The sequence below is a fragment of the Myotis daubentonii genome, chromosome 8 (genome assembly GCF_963259705.1).
Source record: "Myotis daubentonii chromosome 8, mMyoDau2.1, whole genome shotgun sequence".
Taxonomy (NCBI): Eukaryota; Metazoa; Chordata; class Mammalia; order Chiroptera; family Vespertilionidae; genus Myotis; species Myotis daubentonii.
The window spans coordinates 64,960,487-64,984,681 of NC_081847.1; the positions used below are offsets into that span (position 1 = coordinate 64,960,487).

At 38.3% G+C, this 24,195-nt stretch overlaps 1 protein-coding gene across 11 annotated transcripts in view; it reads right to left on the minus strand.

Moving 5' to 3' along the window:
• The window catches only part of LOC132239803 (centrosomal protein of 76 kDa), a 159,697-nt gene that overhangs the window by 37,463 nt on the left and 98,039 nt on the right, over window positions 1-24,195 (minus strand). For all 11 annotated transcript variants that reach the window (XM_059706688.1, XM_059706687.1, XM_059706685.1 and 8 more), the window contains 4 exons: window positions 13,646-13,723; window positions 10,578-10,742; window positions 7,137-7,223; window positions 5,184-5,313 (listed from right to left, as the gene is read on the minus strand). In XM_059706688.1, the coding sequence (XP_059562671.1) occupies window positions 5,184-5,313; window positions 7,137-7,223; window positions 10,578-10,742; window positions 13,646-13,723 (460 nt within the window). The remainder of the gene's footprint in view (window positions 1-5,183; window positions 5,314-7,136; window positions 7,224-10,577; window positions 10,743-13,645; window positions 13,724-24,195) is intronic.

A 24,195-nucleotide genomic window follows, 5' to 3' on the forward strand; every position in this document is an offset into this window, starting at 1 on the left:
AAGAAAAAAATAGCCATTTTAAAAAACACAGTTTTACAGAACATACAAATCTTTAAAATTTAAAGATAAATGTGTTATTAAATAATTTATTTCAGGGTGAAAATTTGGCTCTCTGTATATAGGTGAAACATTTTATATGAAGTCTCATTTAGTAACTAGCAGCATCACAATCCTATATAATAAAAGCGTAGCATGCAAATTGTCCCCTCGACCGGGAGTTCGACCAGGGGGCGGGGCCGGCTGGGGGAAGGAAGGGAGGCCCTGGCCAGCTGCAGCCACCAGGGGGAGAGAGGCCCTGGCCAGCAGCAGCAGGCAACTGGGGGAAGGGAGAGAGTACCTGGCCAGCAGCCAGCAGCTACTAGGGACCCTACCAGTGCATGAAATTCGTGCACTGGGCCTCTAGTATGTCAATAATTGCCTATTGAAGGCAGTGTAACCTAGTAGTTGAAAAGAGGCCTCAGGAGCCAGAATGCCTAAATTTGAACATCAGCTCTGCCACTTACTACCAGTGTGATTATGGGCAAGTTACTTAACCTCTCTGTGCTTCAGTTGACTTCATCTGTAAAATGGTAATAATGATACCTACACCTCATGGAACTGTTAGGAAGATTAAATAATTTTGTACCCCCCCCCCCCCAAAAAAAAAGAGAGAGCGAGAAAAGAAAAGGTGCTCAGAACAGTGCTTGGTACACAGTAAAAAGCTTAATAAATATACTTTTTAAAGAATAAACTTATTTATTTCCTATTGAATACTTTGTTTTTAAATTTTTACAACATACTAAAACTCATTGAATTTTATAACTTAAAGAGGATGAACTTTATGATAGGTAAATTTATCTTAATAAGATTTTTTAAAAAGGTTATACAAAGATTTGATGGATTTGGGTATTCGTGACAGTCAGAATTATCTATTTTTACTACAGCCCAAAATTCTTACCAGGACTGTATATTCTATGACCTACGCTCAGGGATACAGGTGCTTTTGTGGTCAGAAGAGACTAGAACATTAGGTCTAGTGGGGAAGGAAGTACAGGAGTGTCTGCCCAGTTCAAGTTTTCCAGGTAGATTGCCTATAGCGTTCTAACGCCCACATTTAACAGCATGTAAGTATTTCTCGATATGTTTTTTGGCAGATTTTTTTTAAAGGAACAATTTATATTTATAACCCAAAGTCGCAATATAGTGTTTAAAAAAAAATGATGTGAAGGAAAAGCATTCAGTTACATCTCAAACTCAACTTAGCAAGATGTCAGAATCACATGCAGATGTTTTAAAAAGCACTTAAGTCAACAAAGGGGGTGTGAATATTAAATGGGGCAAATAAAGCAACTATGTGTTAAGAATCATACTTATTGTTTGATAATCAGGAAATAATATTTTAGGTATTTCATCCTAATATACAAACTACACTTTAACTTTTAAATAACCAATTTACTGTGTTTTAGTTGTCTTTTGAGATTTTACTGACGAGAATATCCTCCACACACCATTAAAAAAAACTGCATTTCTAAACTCAAATACTACCGAATCTAGATTTCCCCAATTATGTAGAGTAAATAAAATACTACACATTGTAAAAGCACTCATCACTCTTCTCCAATATATTATTCTGCTCTTCTCTGGAACATGAACATATCTTTTGAAATAGACTGACTACTGCATAAGAAAGAGATGCTATTATTTCTTGAAAGATGAGGTTCAGATTTTTCTAAATTCTATATAACACAAGAGGACAGCAATCAAGCATCATAGCCACTAAGATGTTTAGAAAAATGATGCTTTTAAAAGTAACAACTTATATTTTAAACCCAAAATCTCAATACAGTAAAAGATGTTAGGAAAAAAGATCATACAGTATGTACAAGAATAGTAATTTCAGACTTAATAGGAAAACAGTCTGTAAAACAATACAGAAGTAGGTAAATAAACACAGTTTAGCCATATGTGAGGATATCATGTCCTTATCTTTTGAGTCATATTTAATGGCAGTGGAAGTGCTCATGTCACATACAATGTTAAATGAAGACAGAAGAATACTGTACATAAATTTGTTTCCAATTCAAGATGCACAAGTAGATTTGCAGGAACTGCCTCTGGCTGTTCAAATTATGGGTAACATTTCTTCTTTTAATATTTACATATTTCCCCCATTTCAACAGTGGGGTTTCTACTTGCAATTATATGGAGAGGAAAAGGTTATAAAAATATTTAGGGAAACATTTCTTCAAGTTAATTCTACCAAGCTTATCCTAACCAAACCCCCCAAAGGAAAATTGTAAGAACCAATATATATCTACAGAAATAATGAGCCCAAATCTTTTACTGTTCAATTAAAATTTAAGATCACTTTGAAGACAGAAGTCTAGAAGTAAGACTCTCATAGAAAATCACTTTCTATAATAGCTCAATTCTGGTTGTTGTGAAATACCAAGTAATAAGGTTAAAATAAGATACGATATAATCAACAAAAACTGATATTTAATTATTGTAAAATAGGGCTTCTATTAGTTAGCATCTAATTTGTTTAAAATGAAACAGGAGAATATGTGTGTGACAAGTGTTTGTGATGACATTCCATGCAATTTAAGAGTGTCCCCTTGATGCCTATAAAGATTGCTAGTTTCTTCCTTAAACTCCTTCAAATGACCTCACTTAACGCCCTCTCACTGGCTGCTATTAGCACTCATGTATATCTCTTGCAACATGAACATGCAGGACACTCCAAAGTCACTCTTCTGTAAGCATTTGCGGGCAGGGATGATGTCTTATTCATCTGTGTCCCCCAACAGCTGGCACAATGTTTAATAGAAAATAAAGGTTCAAAACAGTATTGGAAAAAAAGAAAAGAGAAAAAGAGACGCAATGCCACATACCATCCAAGTAACACAAGTACATTATGCTTGTGTTGTTCCTTTCTCTAGTCTATTGGTACTGCCATTAAAGTCTATAATCCCAAGCCCAGTTAATCTTTACTCCTGTAAATCATAAAACTTACTTTTCTCATGGCAAACTATTTGTTTTTCTCTATAGTTTTGTTGAAACCGTTTGTATTACCTCCATTATTCCTTTTCAAGGTGTAGTAAATTTTTAAAAATCTAGTTTAAAACAATTATCCTACAATTAATTTCCTTATTTTTCCATAGTGGTTCTAACTCTCTTGTTCTCAAAAAAAAAATGCATATACATATAGTCTGTGAAATATGCATACATTTTTAAAACATTTCAGGGGATTCACAGACCCTCCTCAGGCCCAGTTAAGGATCCCAGGATAAGAACTCTTGGTTCACATGGTTTATATGTTTTGGCTCATTATTATGTAAATGCTCATATGGATTTGTCACATTGCATGCTATAAACATCATTTAAAAGTATTTTTATTGATATCAGAGAGAATTGGTGAAGGAGAGAGACAGAAACATCAATGATGAGAGAGAGTCATTGATCGCTGCCTCCTGTACACCCCACACTGGGGGTCCAGCCCACAACCCAGGCATGTGCCCTGACAGGAATCAAACCCTGACCAGTCAATGCTCAACCACTGAGCCATGCTGGCTGGGCTAAACATAATTTTTAAGAGACAACACTTGCTGCCATAAAAATTAGACAGGGATAAATTGACATAACTTTTATTTGTATTTTAGTAATTATAAGGTACATTAAAAAATTTCAACACCTATGGGAGTTCTTTTTACAGCCAAGTCCCTATACTAGGGACTGGGGTCACAATAATGAACAAGACAGACATGGGTCCTGCCATCATGAAGGTCACAATGTAACAGAAGGGCTGAGAGTCAAAGAACATCAATATGGAGTGACTGTAGAGTTCCGAGCTGGACTAGGGAGAGTAATCAGAACTGATGCAATAAATAGACCAGAGAAGATGACAACTTAGGTTAAGACAGTGGCTGTTGAGTGGAAGCCTAGAAAGTTCCAGAAGTAAAATCAACAGGGCTTGGCTGTTAAGAGTCAGAGATGATGCTGAAGTTTGTGTTGGGCACACTGAGATGGGGAAACAGGAAGAGATAGTTTGGGTAAAGCAGATGAGTTTACTTGTGGACTTGTTGGGCTTGTCTTGCTTGTAGGATATAAGGAGGCTCTATCTAGCAGACAGATGGATGCATGAGTTTGAACTTTTAGAGAAATCTGTGCTGTAGATTTGGGGCTGGAAGATAGCCAGAAACAAAAACTATGGAAAAGGGCATGGCTGAACAGGAAGAAGTGAGCCCAAGATAGAAACTTAAAGAATCAAGAAGAGTCTCAAAGAAGTAGAAAAAGAAATCAGAGGGGAAACTACGAGAGGGTGGTGTCACGGAACTGATTCCCTTCCTGTTCAGGTGCCATTATAATCTATTTTCCTAAAGGAAGTTTCTCTGAATCCTTTGGACACCTTAAATTGGAGGAAAGCTATATAAACAAAATGTTTACAATGATCTATCTATAAATCAAAATCAATGTGTGCTTACAGTATACATTAAACACATTAAATTTACTAAATATAAAGGAACTTTGAGAATAAGTTAAGTGATATCAGATAGTAATTGATGCTTTTATCACCTAATACCATATTTTTAAACCCATAATCAAGACAATAGAAACTTGAAGTAACAACTTATAGTTGTTCTAAAACATATCTTTATTCTAAAACATATCTTTGTATATGTGTCACAATTTATAAAGTATTTTAACCACAATCTTATTTAATTCTACCAAAAAAGCCATAATGCAGGTGTAGAGGAATTTTTATGCCCCTTCTATTGACAAAGAAATAGACACGCAGAGAGGTAAAGACACTCTCCTAAAACCAGTCTAGAGCAGTGGTTCTCAACCTTCTGGCCCTTTAAATACAGTTCCTCATGTTGTGACCCAACCATAAAATTATTTTCGTTGCCACTTCATATCTGTAACGTTGCTACTGCTATGAATCGTAATGTAAATATTTGATATGCAGGATGGTCTTAGGCGACCCCTGTGAAAGGATCGTTCGACCGCCAAAGGGGTCGCGACCCACAGGTTGAGACCCGCTGGTCTAGAGATTGGCAGAGCTCCATCCACTCTGCCAGTTCAGGATGATGTAGGGAAAGAATTTCTTATTCTTGTACCGTTAGTTCCACTAAGCTGACTATATAAAGACACTTTTTCAAGTGGGTGTGACTAGACCAGGAGTGTGGAAAGCAGTGACTCACCTAATCTGCTACGTCTAATCTCTTCTGGGGAGACAGGCCGCAGCTTTCTTTCTGCTTTGATTTCTTCTAGTATTCTTTCATGGAGGCTCCGTGGACGCGGTGGAGTGGGTTTTAGTTTTCTGGCTGAGGCCTTGAAAAAAACACATAATGGTTGGAGACTTTAAGTAGTTGTCCTTAAATAGTTTTTACTTAAGTCCATTCATACAGTATAATGTTATGAAATGATATTTTATGGATTGACACACTGCTTGATAAAAAACTATTTAGAGTCATTATCAAGATTTCTAAAGCAATAGGGAGATTTCTGAATTTCACAGTGATTTAGTCGTACGTGCTTAACTAATTTTAAAGAGACAACTGTGGCTCAGTGGTTGAGTGTCAACATATGAACCAGGAGGTCACGGTTCAATCCAAGTCAGGGCACATGCTGGGGTTGTGGGCTCGATCCCCAGTGGGGGGGTGTACAGGAGGCAGCTAATCAATGACTCTCTCTCATCACTAAGGTTTCTCTCTCTCCCTCTCCCTTCCTCTCTAAAATCTATCTATCTATCTATCTATCTATCTATATGTTTATATATATATATGATATATATATGTTATATATATATAACATATATATATATTTAAAAAGAGAAAATTTTGCTAAAGTTAAAATTATGTTCCCTATATGCAAGCATGAGAGGCAATTAACTGAAATGCAAGCTATACTTTAATACTATTATTGTTTTTGAAAAGAATATTTTCAAGTCACCACAACCTTCTCAGATTATTATCTTTATTCTATAGTTGCATAAATAAAGGCTCCAGGATGCTGATTAACTTGTTCAGAGACAGATGGCTGCTAAATCTTGGAGCTAGTGTGTAAATCCAGGTTTATTTGATACCATGCTCTCTCTTCTCTCCCATGACCTGCATTCTTAAAATTATTTCCTAGGTGGCCTCTTCCCCTTCTTTTAAAAAGATTTATAAGAGGGATCATTAATTATGCTTTAGACCCTGTGTACATTCCCTTTCAGGTTAATGAATGTACAAGGGTTGAGAGGCTTTGGTGAGCATTGGTACTGAGCCAAGGGGAGAAGTGAGGAACAAAGGAAGCACAAACCAATGCTCATCCAGATTAAAATATTCTGATTCCATGGTCACTAAAAAGAAGTGTTAACAGAGGAAGATAATATAAAAGTAGATGTACAGAAGGGTGAATTTACTGCAAAATAGTATGGAAATGACAATTTAATCAAAGAGGTTATTAGCACTATTAAGTAAACTGGAAGGGTAGGCAATCCACACCAGGAACAATTTGATATTATATTTAGCCATTATTCTAGAAAGTTTTTGTTCAGATTTTGCACTGTAACCCAGGTTGTTTTGAATTGAAACCCTAAGATAGCCTTGTATTAAACAAACTAGAGGCCCAATGCACGAAATTCGTGCAAGAGTAGGCCTTCCTTCCCTCGGCTGCCGGCACTGGCTTCCCTCTGGCACTCGGGACCCAAGCTTCCCTTGCAGCCCTGGCTTCATCCAGAAGGTCCTCCAGAAGGACATCCAGTCTAATTAGCATATTATGCTTTTATTATTATAGATGTTAAGAGTTTTCCTGTGACTTAAATGTAAATCTATAGCTGGGAGTCACCATCTATCTTCTATATATATAAAAGGCTAATATGCAAAGCATTCCCTTGGGAGTTAGACTGGGAGTTCGATCGCTTGCTATGACGTGCGCTGACCACCAGGGGGCGGTGCGGATCGAAGGAAGGCCCCAATCGGCGCTGATCGCAGGCCAGGCCTAGGGACCTTACCTATACATGAATTTCGTACACCAGGCCTCTAGTTCTGAGAATAAAAGCTCAATGTAAAAACTAACCACTTTAAGAGCTGAGTTCTACAGATCACACTCTATAGGAGAATAATTCATTCTGTGAACGCCAATCAAGAGGAATACGTCAAATTACATACTGGATTTAAAGGAGGTCTTGATCTGATGAAGTCGAGAATGATTTCATGAGCACTTTTTTTTAACCGAGGAGGAATATCACCATTCACCTGAAAAAAAAAAAAAAAAAAGACAAAAAGTAGAAGATTCATCTGATTATAGCAGTGATTTTCAACAGTGTGCCACAAGAATTTTTAAAACAAGCAATGCCTGACTATTTAGTCAGGGGCACTGACCTCTTTTCTCTTAGATCAATGGTTCTCAACCTTCTGGCCCTTTAAATACAGTTCCTCATGTTGTGACCCAACCATAAAATTATTTTCGTTGCTACTTCATATCTGTAACGTTGCTACTGCTATGAATCGTAATGTAAATATTTGATATGCAGGATGGTCTTAGGCGACCCCTGTGAAAGGGTCGTTCAACCGCAAAGGGGTCATGACCCACAGGTTGAGAACCGCTGTCTTAGATTGTCAAATAAAAAAATGACAATCTTAATCAGAGAAACAGTATCACATGATCTCACTCATATGTGGAATCTAATGAACAAAAATAAATTCACGAAGAAAATATATCCAGAGATGCCGAGAGCCGGTCCATCCTTGCTGTTTCAAGGGACCTGGCATATATAGCATACGGTTCTTAATATGTTTGCTCACCTTCTTGGCGCTGTGTTTTAACCAAGGTCACCTCTCCGAGAAAGGTTGAATCCCCAGGTAGGGATTTTCCCCTGAAGTTAGGGAGGGGATGAAACTCCTTAACTAAGTGCCAGGCGGGTAGTTAATCAATTTAACTACAAACAATCATGCTTAAGCTACATAATCTTTACTCCCTGGAATGGAGATAAGAAACGCCCTAACCTTTGTAATAGAGATTGATAGGATTGAATCAACTGGTATAAATACAGATGTAACAAGACAGCAAGAGACAGAACTCAGAAGAGAGCCAAGAAGACAGAACCTACACAGAACCTACAGACAGAAGAACTTCGCTGGAGAGAACATGGCAAAAGATCCTGGACTGAACCTGACTACAGAAATTGGCAAGAGAACCTGACTAGAACCTGGTGACTGAACCTGGCTGGAGAACCTGGACAGAACCTGGCTGGAGAACCTAGCGAGGGAACATGGCCACAGAACCTGGCTGGAGATCCTAAGCAGAACCTCTCTGGAGATCCAGACCAGAACTTGGCTGGAGATCCTGGCTAGAGATCCTGGCTAGGCTGCTGATCAACTCAACGCTGTCTCCGTGTCATTCCTTCTTCGCCGACTCCGTCTACGCCTTTGGGAACCCCTGGACCTGCTGGGATTGGACCCCGGCACAGAGACAGAGAAGCATGGAAGAAACTGATGAATTTCAGAGGGAAGGCAGTGGTGGGTGGATGGGTGGGAAGAGATTAACCAAAGAATTATATGCATATATGCATAATCCCTGGGTCTTCTTTAAGAAGTAAAAGAAGAAAATAAAGGATCAAAAATACAAATCATAAAATGGTATATGTCTAGCAATAATTACTTTAAATGCAAATGAATTATGTACTCTAAAAGATATATGGTGGCCAAATGCTGACTACAAAAGACTCACTTCAAATAAAAAACAAAACAAAAAGAAAGCTGTGGTAGCAATACTTATACCAGACAAATAGATCTAAAAAACAAAATAAATGAACAAGAAGAACAGAAATAGACTCACAGATATAGAGAACAGTTTGATGGTTTCGAGATGGGAGGGAGCTTGGGGGGGGGGGATGGGTGAAAAGGTGAAGGGATTAAGAAGCACAAATCGGCAGTTACAGAATAGTCACAGGGATGTAAAGTACCACATAGAAAATATAATCAACTAGGGGCCCGGTGCACGAAATTCGTGCACTGGGTGTGTGTGTGGGGGGGAGTGTCCCTCAGCCCAGCCTGCCCCCTCTCACATACTGGGAGCCCTCAGGCGTTGACCCCCATCACCCTCCAATCGCAGGATCGGCCCCTTGCCCAGGCCTGACGCCTCTGGCTGAGGCGTCCGGCCCGGGCAGCGGGGACCCGCAGCTGCAGCGGCCCTGCGATCGTGGGCTTTGCTTTAGGCCCAGGCAAGGGACCCCTAGCTCCTGGGACTGCCAGCTTCGACCGTGCCCAGCTCCCATCGCTGGCTCCACCCCTACTTTCTGCTATCACTGGCCAGGGCGGAAAAGGCACCTGATTCTCTGATCATGGCTGGGGGGCTTGTATTTCCGATGGCTGGGTTTCCGATCACTGTCAATGGCAGGGGGCTGCTTCCTGCTTTCCCTTTCGCCTCCCTGCATTGTGCCTACATATGCAAATTAACCGCCATCTTGTTGGCAGTTAACTGCCAATCTTAGTTGGCAGTTAATTTGCATATAGCCCTGATTAGCCAATGAAAAGGGTATCGTCGTACGCCAATTACCATTTTTCTCTTTTATTAGTGTAGATAATACTGTCATAACTATATATGATGTCAGATGGGTACGAGATTTATCGGGTGATCACTTAGTAAGTTATATAATGTCTAATCACTGGGATGTACATCTAAAACTAATACAATACTATATGTCAACTATAATTGAAAAATAAAAAAATTATTTAAAGTAAAAAAAGAAATATACCTTGCATATAATTTAAAATATTTAAGTGCCCTTGTAAGCAAAGAGATACAGATTTTAAAAATAAAAGAGTATTTTGTCTCACTCAAATTGGTCAAACCGAAAAGATACCCAATTTGGTCAAGATGTGAAGAACAGAAACAGACTCACAGATACAGAGAACAGTTTGAAAGCTTCAAGATGGGTGAAAAGGCAAGGGGACTAAGAAGCACAAATCGGCAGTTTCAGAAGAGTCACAGGGATGTAAAGCACCACATAGGGAATATAATCAATAACACTGTCATAACCATGTATGTGTCAGATGGGTACTAGCTTTATTGGGTGATCAAGTTATATAATGATTTAACTCCTAAGAACTTAATTCAAAGACTTAATTGTAGCTATTCAAAAAGATTTATATACAAGGTAACACAAAACAGGATGTTGATAACTGGATATAAGTTGATTAGTTTAATAAACTCTGGTATAGCCATAAGCTGGAAAAGATTCAGTCATTTAGAAATGATGTTGAATAAACAATGATATGAGAAAATGCTCATATGTTAAGTGAAAATAACAGGTTACAAAACAAAGATTCCAATGTTAATCCATATTGTCCAAATAAAATGTATAGAAAAAAATTGAAGGCTATACACCAGCATGTTAGCAAAATTTCTCTCTGGATTGTGGAATTACATATTTTTAATTTTTTTCTTTGAGCTTTTTTATATTTTCCAAATCTTCTATAATGATCATGTATTACTTTTATGAGAAAAAAAATATTTTTAAAGTATAACATTGAAAAGAACATTTTCAACAAATAAGATTACTGAAGAATATCCATTTGAATCCATTAATAGTTTTCTTTGTTACTTACCATCACTTTTCGCAAAGTGTATCTTTTGGATCTAATGTCATCCATTAGCATCTCATAAGGGGTGAGTTGATATTCAATGGGCAAAGGGTTGTACTGCCGCTCTTGGACCTTTTTAAGTTTTACCCCATTCCGCAAATCCCTCATCACCTGTACCCAGAATCGAGCCTGAAAGTATCAATGTTAGAGAGACATCAATGAATTAATTTATTAGTTTCCTATAAATAACTACAGTCACACAGAAAAAAATAAAGAGCTTGGATTACAAACAGAAACAATTTTAAAATTAAATTTTAGGCTACTAAAAAGTAAGTAGAAAGCCCAGTAGAGAATCCACAAGCTATAACTGCTGAGACACCTGGGTATAAATCCTAACTCATCCACTTTAGTAGACATTAATGGTCTCAGTTCTTCAGGCCTCCTGTGTCTACACTGTTATGTAGCTTTGCTCACTAAAGAGGAAGACTGTACTTCTCACATCTTGATATATGACTTGGTTGGCCATTGGAATAGTAATGGATATGACGTGACTAAAGGCTTCAAAAGCACAATGGGCTGTCATTCGCACTTCTATTATTGCCATAAGGACAACATGCCTGGATTGACATGATGCCCACTGGAATGACCACCTACCAGAAGGATGAGACACACATAGAGTGGAGTTACTACAACTGATCTGCAAACTCATGAGCTAAATTAATATTAATGCCTAATGCCACAGGGATTTCGTAGTGCTTGGTGACATGGCATTATAGTGACCATAACAAACTTATATAACCACCTATTAGCTATTGGACATCCAGGCAGCTGCTTCATCTTTCTGAACCCTGGCTTCCTTGTCACTAAAAGAAAATGGTACTTCATAGCTTGTTGAGCAGATCAGAGATGTCCTCTATATAGAATGTGTGTTCTGTACATAGAAAATGCATAAAAATGACATTTTTTATGTTATTATCTTTGCACAAATTATTTAATATCAGTTTTCTTATCTACAAATAGCAAGTTGCTTTGTCTATCTTTCAAAAGATTGAGATATATATGAAGTACTTATAGTAATATAAAACATATTCAATATGTGTATTATAATTTAACCCTTTTGTTTTCCCGCTTTATAAGCTAACAGTGTCATAGTCTCTACTTCATTGAAAAATAAATCAAGCCCTAGCCGGTTCTGCTCAATGGATAGAGCGTCGGCCTGCGAACTGGAAGGTCGCAGGTTCGATTCCGGTCAAGGGCACATGCCCGGGTTGTGGGCTCGATCCCCAGTGGGGGACTTGCAGGAGGCAGCCGATCCATGATTCTCTCTCATCATGGATGTTTCTATCTCTCTCTCCCTCTTCCTTCCTCTCTGAAGTCAATAAAAAAAAAATCAATATGATATTTAACTGAAATATTGTAGTTTGTTAAACTTAGTAAGTATCTCAAATAGCTACTTAAATATACACTGAGTGGCCAGATTATTATGACCGGCCAGATTATGACCACCCCATTAGTACAATGAAGTGAATTAGTTATGCAAATAATAATAATAGTAAAACCTTGAGAGTATTTGCTTAGGAAGTTTTCAATATTCAGTATTTTTAGAATGTCAATGAAGTACTGATGGGGTGGTCATAATAATCTGGCCAGTCATAATAATCTGGCCACTCAGTGTATTTTAACATCAAGTGGTATAATTTATAAGAATTGTCTATAAAGATAACTCTAATTAAATGTCTCAAAAATGTCCCCCAAAACAATTTGTGATTAAAAAACAAAAACAAAATGTATACCATTTCTTATAACAAAAAGAATTTGAGGTACTTAATATTGAGGTATACCCATTAGAATACCTTCTAAAATATTCCTTTTTTTAAAAAAAATAGTTTAGATTCTGCCATTAAAGATATTCTAATACGTCCCTAAAATAGTTAGCTTTCTCTTGTCCCAACTTCTCTACTTTTCTTACTTATTCCTTTAAGATCTAGTTCAATCTATCTCATCTTTTAAAAATATGAGAGGTCTCCTCTGACCTCCTCAGGCTTTAAGAAAACCTGACATATGAAACTTGGAATTCTCAAAATAGGTAAATTAGGGGATGATCACTCACATAGCTTTTGCTATAATTTATGAAAGGATTAAAACAGCCTTGTTTTATATAGCCAGTTCTTTATGTATTATTGTTTGGCAAAAATTTTACAAATTACTTTTCAGAAATTAAAGTCATGGTTATTATGCAATATAATGCACAACTGTCACTGTATATATTCCCAGAGATTTTATTATTTCCCCCTTATTCCACTAGGAATATCCTGAGATGTTTAGAGTCAGCCATTCAAAAAATTCTGATTCTCCTTCATTCTATTCCTCATATCATTCTAATCTTTCTAGGTAATTAGAAAGCAGATCTAATATGTCCAAAAGCAAGTTGTTCATATCTCCCAAATCTGCATCTCTTCCTACTTTCTCATTTAATAATGTCATTACTTATCCAGTGTACTTAACCTGAAAAGTCAGAATCCTAAAGTGTGTTTTCCCACTGACACCTGAACATACCTCTGTCTAACTCTGTGACATTCACTGTCCTGTCCCCGAGGCTGTCATGCCTGCCCGACTTTAAGTCATCTATGAGGACAGGGATTCAGGGAGCTAGTACAAGGCTGGAAAAACAGTAGACACTCAAATGTGTCACATGAATACACCACCATCATCTGCTCTAGAACTCTGTCTTCTGTTTTATGAAAGCAGAGTCCCCATATTATTCATTTTGCATCCCCAGGGAATAATTGAATATACTACACTATATTTCATACCTTATCCTGAAACAGAGCATAAACTTTGACTTATATATAAGATTATGCTAAAGTATTAATATAATCAGAAAGATCAATATTTTAAAACATTGAAACTCCCAGAGACATTGGGGTGATTCTAATAAAATCAGATAGTTTTATTAAATGGGAAATAGATATTTCCTCAAATGAAAGACTAGGTTTTCAAATTCATGTAACATCAATTCATACTACAGTCCTTAACAACCAGTTATTTCTTCTCTAACACTAAACAGAACAGGGCGAATGCCCAGCTCTTACCCAGTCAGCGTTTTTCAGCTCCTCCAGTTCTGTGTCTGATTCATTGCTCTTCTCCATTTCTTGAATCTTCTTAAGATTCTACCAGTTGAAATAAAAATATTTGGCATAAAAATTTCATTTAGCTACCTTCTCAACTTAAAATTTCTAATGGATACCTTCAGATAAAATATACACAAAACCGTTATTGAAGCAGATAATACAGGTAGTGTCAGGTTCAACAGAATCACCAATTCTTCAGGGAAACCTTCCCTTCCTCCTTGAACAAGCCAAACCTTCCTGCCATACAACTTTGTGGCACCATAAACCTTTCCTCTATGGTTCTTATCAACACTAATTTTACATTTGTTTGTGCCTTCCTCTAAACTCCATGACTCAGATTTCTGTTCTCAGAAGCTAATATAAGCACTGCCACTTTTGATACTCAAATAATTTAATAAATACATTTCAATATACAAAATGTCTTTTATTTTTAATTTGATACATATATATATTGCAAAATGGCTATCACAATAAGGTTAGTTCCACTTCCATCTCCTCACATAATTATCTTTTTTTTTAAATGATGAGAACATTTAAGATCTACTCTCTTTGAAGCTTTCAAGTATATAATATAATATTGTTAACTATAGTTACCAGGCTATACATTAGATCCCCAGAACTTATTCATCTTATAACTGGAAGTTTGTACCCTTTGAAATTGCATTAATTCAACATCCGCAATAAAATAATCTTGATAGGTAAAATATATATTCACATATTAATTACAATTTTGTGTTATAACATTCCTACTCACAATAATTCAACTCTAATATACTTTGCTAAGCATATTTGCCTAATTGTATTTGGACTAAGTTTAAATGAATTGTATGAAACCTAATTTGTTTTATATACAAATAATGAATACTTAATATAAAATATTTCTAAACCATTTATTTTTAGTTTTTCAACATCTCAGATTAACCATCTGCAAAATGATAATAACACCATCTGCTTTTTTGTACTTAATAATGCCCAGGAGTATTAATACAGAAATAAAATTACTCTGAGGAAAAGGTGGAATAAATAATGCATTATCTCCTCTCTCCCTAGGAAAGAAATTAGGAGGAAAAAAGTATATTTGGTTGTTTCAGAATGTGTTTCCATAATTATTTTAAAAAGAAGTCAGGTTTCCTGCTTGGGACTATATAAGAAGACACTTGCCACTCCTGAGTCACGGCCTTAAGTTCCCTCTTCGGGCCTTCTGTTCCCCACCTTTAAAAGGAAGATACCACCATCTACCTCACAGTGTTGTGTTTAAAATATAATCAATTAAACATAGCAGAACCTTGCATTTACATCCTCTGGGGAAAAGGAACTTCCAAAGCATGCATACCCTAATTCTCCTCTGAACTACAGGATATATACTACTTATATGTCAGTGGGCATCCATTGCTTTTGTCTAGAAACCTATTCCCTCCCTTCCTTTCATAAAGATCCTTCTCTCTGTAGGGCATGCATCCCCTACAGTTTGAGTAGGGCTGAGCCCATGCTTAGCATCTTGTCACCTACTCACAGGGATGAGGATACCATCTCCCAAGTCACAGTGACTGGTTCCTGAGTGGGCACATAACTCCATATCTTCCTCCAATACTTTTCTGCCCCAGTTAACAGAAAAGACTTTCTCCTGTAGTTACTGAACTGAGAATATATGAGATTTGGGCAGCACATTGTCATCCTACCTGCCTTTACCTAAGAGCCTGTCCTGGGGACAGAGAAAGAAAGCCAGCCCTGATCACAGGGTTTGAGGTACTGGATCCAGCTGTGCCTAAAGCTAACGGTACCTTTAAACTTCCCACTTATGGGAGCCAATAAACCCGGCCCAATCCACCCATGCTAATTTGAGTGGACTGTCCCTTGCAATAGAAACAGTTATGATTTAATATGTCCTCTTAGTCCAGAAATATGAGTTCATTCTTCTTTGTCTTTGGGGTACTCTGGTGGAATAGTACAAGAAACATATGGCTTCTCTTCCATCCAACCTTACTTTTTACTATTTTCCAACATATTCCTGACTAAATGTAGTCAGGATGGTCTCACTGTTATGCCTTTACACATCTCCACCTTTACTTGTGCAGTGATAAAATCTCTAACTCTCTGCTACTAAGAAACACTATCTATTCTTTATAACACAGAAGATACTTTCAATGAATGGTCCAAGAATTTCATGTTTATTTTTCTGAGAATAAAGTAGCATAAATTGTAACTCAGATACTTCCTAGCTGTGTGACTTTGAACAAATTATTAAACTGCTCTAACCCTCAGTTTGGTGTTTTCATCTGTAAAATGCAGGTATACCTTTAGCATTCTGTTAATATTACATAAAATAATACAGGAGAAATACAGCATGCAGCCTGGCTCATGGTAAACATATAGTAGGTATTAACTTTATAAGCCAATGAATATCTATGAGGATTTGATTGTGAACACTTTTACTCCATCACAAAAACACTGCATTCTTTTTACCAAATAAGATCTCTCTCTAGCTTCTTTATGAAATAAAATTCAGATTCAGCAATAAATCAATATAATACAGTTAGGAATCTGTAACTACTATAATTGAAAGAGCTACAACCAATGTGCAACTAAAAAACTCACGTTTTTCTTGTTAGCAGGAAAAACAATGAGATATTTGAAATAAAATTACAGATTTTTATAATTTTAGAAATAAGCGTCTGTCAATGATATTCTAGCTTCTGAGTAAACGTTTTTTTGCTTGCACAAATGTAATAACAGATGCCAACCTGTGCTTAGAATATGGTGAGAAAGTTCTGAGAGCACCCACATGGCAATTAACTCTCCCCATTTCTAACATAACCAGTCTCAAGACAGCAATTAGAACTGCTCCATGCCAACATTTTCAGTTCGTGGCATGTTAAAAATAAAGAAATTAAATCTACTCTGTAAATTACAAGTATATCAAATGCTCAGAGAGTAATTTTAATTCACATGTCTCTTCTTAAATTAAACTACCCTTATAAATATATTCACGTATAAAAATTATCTATCTATCTATCTATAAAAGCCTAACCGTTCGAACATTAGCTATGATGCGTACTGACCACCAGGGGGTAGACACTCAACACACAGGCATGGAAACATAGAAACATGCATACTAGAGGCCCGGTGTACAGATTTGTGCACCAGTGGGGTCCCTCGGCCTGGCCTGCAGGGGCAGAGCTGAAACTGGCAGTCTGACATCCCCCAAGGGACCCCAGATTGTGGGAATAAGGACACATATGTAATAACTTAATCAATAAAGAAATTAAATAAATAAATAAAATGAAATAATTGTAATCAGGAAAAAAAAACATTTCAGAAGAGTGGACATTTGAGTTAGGTCTGCAGAATAGGTAGGCATTTTCTAAGCAAGAGAAGACAGGAAAAGGACATTTCGGGTAGTTGCAGAAGCCCTAAGAGATCAGGGACTGGAGGAAGGGTAGCAGAACAGGCATATGTGGTGAATGAAGAACTTGGAGAGGTCAGATTGTGGCCCAATTGCACATGGTTTCCTACGTCATGGTAAGGGGTTTATTACACTTTCCACCTACGAGTAACAAGGAGCCAACAATGTCTTTACACAGGGGTGTAACACTGTAAGATAGACTGTATGTGAGAAGGGACATAAGGTTAAGAGGCTTTGCCACAGCCCAGGCAAGAGATGCCAGACCACTGCATGAGAAAGGGACAAGCATTGAGAAATGAAGGAGGTTCTGCATTCTGGAGATAGCCAATAGTGTTAGGAGTTTCGTGGTAACACATCGGATCTACAACATCTGAACTACAGATTCTCGCACTCAACCAAATATTTACAAAGGCAGTAAATAAGAGAAAAAAGGGGTATAGCAGTAAATAAGAGAAAAAAGGTTTCTGCTCTCAATGAGATTATATTCCAGGGGAAGATATTAATGAGTAAGAAAAGAGAGCAACAAGACAACTATAGACTGTGATGGCTATTAGGAAGGAAATAAATAGGGAAACATGATTTTAAAGAGTGTGATAAATATATAAGGATGAGATGTTCTTTCAGCTGAGCCTTGAAGAAAGCAATGAAAAACTATAATTAAAAGGTGAATGAAGACAATATATAGGAGGAATTTAAGATGTCAACAAGAAACTAATTAAGCACCACAGGTGCATTCACACTTGAGAGGAGATCAAAGATCATTATAATCAGATAATCAGAAATGACAATCCACACCTGTGGAGCCTGCCTCTGAAGAAATCCAAGATGACTTAACTATATTAGACATCTTATCCCTCAAAGATCAAAATGTTTGGAATAGTCTACCTTAGTTCGGTTTGTTTATATGTATGATGTGAGAAAGTAAAAGGGAAGATAACATTTTCATCACTTTGAGAACATGATCAAAAAAACCATTTCAGAAGAGTGGACATTTGAGTTAGATCTTCAGCATAAGTAGGCATTGTCTACATGAGGGAAGTGAGGAAAAAGACTTTTCAGAAAATTTGAAATGTGAATTATGAAAAGTCAAAACAAAAATTATGAGTTTAAAAATCTCTTTCACATGCCTTCTAATATTGCGTTCTTATTCCAATTACTATATGAGCATATGTTATGCTCAATTATTTTTATTGTTTATTCATTTGTGAGTAATAGTATTGTATTAGGAATTGCTTCTTTTACAGGGATTTTTACCATTAGATTTTAAAAAACAGAATTTTTAGTCTATAATGACATCAATATAGTAGTAATGTCAATATTGAGTGCTACAGCTCAATATTAACAACACTGAATTGCTTGCCTATAAAATCCAACTCAAATTACAACATAATATAATAATTTCATAGCAAATTTTACTGGGCATGCAGTTAAAATGTTTATCTGTATACATTTTGCCTACACAATCAGATTGGTACAAAAGTGAGGAAAAACTTGTTGAATAAATAGAACAAAGATTTAGTCACATGAACTATACTTTCTGTAGACACTGTAACTAGAAGGAACCTTAGCATGTTTCATTACTCCTTCTTTTTTAAAGATAAGTAAACAAAAATTTAGCAAAAGAAATTTAGCAAAGGCTATTTGACTTAGGCCACATGAATAATGAGTGGAAGAATATGATTCACCAACAATAAAGGGGCTTTTAAAAATGACCAGTGTTACTATAACTATTTAAAATATAAAATAACTGTAGGCTTCATATATATATATATATATGGGAAAACAGTTATTTACTTGGGAAAAAAGTTTTCTTTCAAAACAAAGATTCTTCTAAACAGTGTTCTTCTCTGATACATCAAGTTGTTTTCTCCGATACATCAAGTAGTAAATATAATAGAATGTGAAACAATGAATTTACTGGAAAACTGGGGTCGAGGCAAGCACACTAGACACTCTCAACATGGTGGCAATGATGGTTAGATCATGTAGGAACATAGTGGAATAAAATCAACTCACTTCCTAGTCTTAAAATTATTTTTAAGTGTTTGACATTTCTATGACATCTGTCTTTTCCCATTTCAGATTTCCTTTTACCTCATACCTACACATAACATGATACCTTCTCTCCTCCCGTCCCATTCCTGTTTATTGTATGTGTGAGACAAGAGAGAGAGACCGACCCGCACATGTTCACACACATGAACCCTCTTCTCCCCCCAATTCCAAATCTTATTCTCTGGCTCACACATACTTCTTTCCAATCCTGCCCAGAGGTCTGTATCAAAGTAAGAGTCACAGGACTGTTCATGAGGATTAATTGGAATATGCAACAGGGACACTTCAAAGCTGTAGGAATATAATACAGGAGAGCAGCAGGTATTAAAAGTGTGAGAAACTGATAATTTCATTTAACAATAACAAAACCAGGTAGTTTTGATGATCAAAAACTACCTAGATAGCAATGAATTAAAGAATAGTAAAATAAATATAATTTCCTTTTTTCCAATAAAGACATTTACATTTGAAACTGTTAAGCTACACTCTCCCTTCTCCACCCCAAGTGCTCACTAGCCACACTTGCTGGCAGGGTTTGGGGCTGGGGTGGGGCACTGGCAGTAGGGCACAGGCTGTCTCTTCTTTCATACAACCCAATGCACACTAATGGATTGCTTAGATAGTACCTCCATCTACACTTACATACAAGGATATCAAATTGCTTATGAGACACCGTAATATGTATTTACTTTCAGAATATCAAATTGCTTTTGAGCCATAGTTAACAGCGGCCTATCCAACTCTTCTCTATCATTAGCAGAATAACCTTAAAGGATCTCAACTATTGTTTAAGAAGGAAATCATCATAGAAGAGATTAGAATGAAAGTGAATTTGCTTTCTAAATAGATGATGAACTACAAAGCCTTGTGCTTTGTAAAGCAGCCAGATCTAGTAGTAAATGTAATTACTACTTTATAAAAACAACTATAACACTTGGAAATGAATTATGGGTTTTATATTTTAATAAAATGTCAATGGCGCATATGAGAAATTTAATATAATTAAATTACTTTTTCCTAACAAATGGAACATTATCTTCATACTAAGACTTTATACTAATTTTATATACACAAAAATACACACATACACAGTACTTTGAAACATCACTGATAATCAGGTAAGCTTGATGAATTAGAGGTTATTACTTTTAAAGTTCCAATTGATATACACCAACTAACAGGTATAAAAAATTGTCTGAGTCTTAAAATATGTATTTAGAGGTCTTTAAAAGAATACCAAATTAACACAGAGTATTTTATTACCAGTGTGAATTCAGTACTCTTGAGAAAAGGTTAAAATGGCTAACATACATACATGAACTAACATGTATAAAAATATTCTGTAATTTTAAGAAAGTCACATACATTGCAGAGGAAAGGGAAATCCATTTGGACCCTGAAAGACTATTCCTAAAATCTCAGTGTTGATGGGAAATTTATGCAGCACAAAATCTCTTAATTAAATAGTACAGAATGTTCTCAAAGTGTCAGGATTTCCACATATTTTACAGTTTGCCTTTTCAAGGCTCATTATTAAATGAATTTTATGTGTAAATTTTTTTAAAATTTATTTTATTGATTTTTTACAGAAAGGAAGGGAGAGGGATAGAGAGTTAGAAATATCGATGAGAGAGAAACATCGATCAGCTAACTCCTGCACACCTCCTACTGGGGATATGCCTGCAACCAAGGTACACGCCCTTGGCCGGAATCGAACCTGGGACCTTTCAGTCTGCAGACCAACGCTCTATCCACTGAGCCAAACTGGTTAGGGCTATGTGTAAATTTTTTAAAATGGCAAGAACACTCAAAGACCTCATCTATACCCCACAAAAGTTCTCAGATTTCTGAGAAATATTTTGACAAAAATGCATCTAATAGTCAGAAATGCTTTCAAAACTGTCTTTTTCAAACAGAAAAATATCTGGAAAAACACACATAGTGTATATATATTCAGCTTAGCAATCATTTGCAGGGTATTTCCTACGTGCACAGACTGCATTAAGAGTCATTAACATAAAAATAATTTAAAATACAGTCATTTATTTCAAGAAGCATCTGGTTCATTTATGCAGAAAAAACCATCTACACTAATAAAAGACAAAGATGCTAATTGACTGTACCTTCGTTATGCCCAAGCCACGCCCACCAGCCAATCCGAGCAACTATATGCAAATTAACCCATCCATGATGGCGGCCGGCAGCCACAGAGCTGGAGCAAGCAGGAGGCTTGGTTGCCCGGGTGATGGAAGAAGCCAAGCTTCCTGCCTGCCCTGAGCCAGCTGTGGCCTCCGCTCATGGCAACAAAGTTTCAATTATAGAAGATAAATAAATCCTAGTACCTGCTTCCAGCCAGCCTCCACTGGGAGCTTGGGTGGCTGGGGGCCGTGGCCAGCCTGCAAACAGCCATCAGTCCCTCACCCAGGCTGGCCACACCCTCACGGGGTGAGGGTCCCCGCTGGGGGTCTTAGCCAGCTTGAAAACGGCCCTCAGACTCTCACCCAGACTAGCCAGGCACCTCAGCAGGACCCCCCACCCTGAAGGGGCTGTGGCCAGCCTGCAAATGGTCCTCAGCCCCTCACTCAGGATGGCCAGTCACCCCAGTGGGAACCCCCACACTGAAGGGGCTGTGGCCAGCCTGCAAACAGCCATCAGCCCCTCACCCAGATTGGCCAGGCACCCCAGGGGGGACCCCTACCCTGAAGAGACTGTGGGCAGCCTGCAAACAGCCATCAACCTCTCACCCAGGCTGGCCACACCCTCATGGAGTGAGGATCCCCGCTGGGAGGCTTGGACAGCCTGCAAACTGCCATCAGCCACTCACCCAGACTGGCCAGGCACCCCAGCAGGATCCCTACCCTGAAGGGGCTGTGGACAGCCTGAAAATGGCCCTCAGCCCCTCACCCAGGCTGGCCAGGCACTCCTATATAATAAAAGGGTAATATGAAAATTGACCCTAACAGCAGAACGACTGGGAATGACTGATCACTATGACACACACTGACCACCAGAAGGCTGATGCTCAATGCAGGAGCTGCCCCCTGGTGGTCAGTGCGCTCCCACAGGGGTAGCTCTGATCAGCCACAAGCCAGGCTGATGGCTGCCAGTACAGCGGTGATGGTGGGAGCCTCTCCGCCTCAACAGCGCTAAGGATGTCCGACTGCAGCTTAGGCCTGCTCCCCGCTGGCAAGTGGACATCCCCCAAGGGCTCCCGGGCTGCCAGAGGGATGTCTGACTGCCAGCTTAGGCCCAATCCCCCAGGGAGCGGGCCTAAGCCAGCAGGTGGTCATCCCCCGAGGGGTCCCAGACTGCGAGAGGACACAGGCCGAGCTGAGGGACCCCCTCCCCGCCAAGTGCACAAATTTTTGTGCACCGGGCCTCTAGTAAGTACATAAGGAAGTAACTACCATGGAGTATCAGAAGTGTGAGACTGAAGGATGTATGAGATATAAAGGTCATGGAGGACATAAAACTGGAAAGAGGTCATGAATATTTCACGTGGAGCCCAACCAGCATGGCTCAGTGGTTAAGTGTTGACCTATGAACCAGGAGGTCATGGTTCGATTCCAGGTCAGGGCATATGCCCAGGTTGTGGGCTCTATCACCAGTGTGGGGCGTGCAGGAGGCAGACGATCAATGATTCTCTCTCATCATTGATGTTTCTATCTCTCTCTTTCTCCCTCTCTGAAATCAATAAATTACATGTTTTTAAAATATTTCACATGGAGGTAAAATGTAAGCAGAGTTAAATTGGATAAATAGGAGTCCACCAAGCAGACAAGGGGAGAAAGAATTTCCAGACAGAAAGAACAGAATGTAAACAGTCACAAATATATAATCACATGATGTATTTGGAAACATAATAATTTTTATTGGATGACTTAAATGCAAAGAAGATAGTGTTGAAAGGAGAATAAAAACACAAGAACATGAAATACCATGAAGGGGCTGTGTGGAATACAATGGAGTTTTGATATAGGTGATGGGGAGTCATATTAAGGGGAACAGCATAACTCTGTTGGGTTCCCAGGTATCTAGTGATCAGGGAGGATGAGACAAACTGAAAGTAATAATCAAGCCTTTACTCACTTACTGCAACAGTGTGAAAAAGAGGCCAAAAAGGATGTTTTGTTCCCCTTGTTCCATTTTCCCCCTACAGAATAGCAGTGAGCTAGGGTCAGGTGACATGCAATGCAGGTGGGGGAAATCTGAAAAGGTTCTGCCATTCGATGGACTTGAGGACCAGTGGGAGGGAAAGAGGGAAGGCTAAAAATGGAAAGTTCTGAGTCAGAGGGGAGGAAAACGTCTCAACAAAGGGCCTTCAGGTGGAAGCACCGGGCTAGGAATACAGTGTACATTCGAGCATGGCTGGCCAAGTGGAATGTTCTGAGTCCTTGCAATCCCGGCGAAAACCAGAATGCAGGACACTGGCTGTGCACCGAGTCCCATGTGGGGAGGGCAGCTTCTCCTGTGAGGCCTGCCAAGGAAAGCCAGCACATGGTCAGGCTGAAGGAACACACAGAGGTTTGGGCCTGGAGCCAGATTGCTCAGGTCAGCTCTTTCATCTCCAAGAATCATTCATCAACAATGTGGAAGATGGACTGGATGGAGAGGATTCACAGTGATGATGAGACAAGCAGGAAGGCAGTGCAGTAATCTAGGTTGGACATGGGGACCTGAACTGATAAAGTGATTGACCCTAGTCCAGTGGTCGGCAAACTCATTAGTCAACAGAGCCAAATATCAACAGTACAACGATTGAAATTTCTTTTGAGAGCCAAATTTTTTAAACTTAAACTATATAGGTAGGTACACTGTTATTAACTTAATTAGGGTACTCCTAAGGCTTAGGAAGAGCCACACTCAAGAGGCCAAAGAGCCGCATGTGGCTTGCGAGCCACAGTTTGCGACCACGGCCCTAGTCCATGTAGAAAAGAAAGTGATTCCAGGAAGTGATAGACTGGAAGAAAATGGGAGGCAGCAAGGGACGGGAAGACTAGGTCAGGTGCAGTGAGGGGAAGAGCTCAAAGGGCTGGAGCAGTTATGAAGTAGG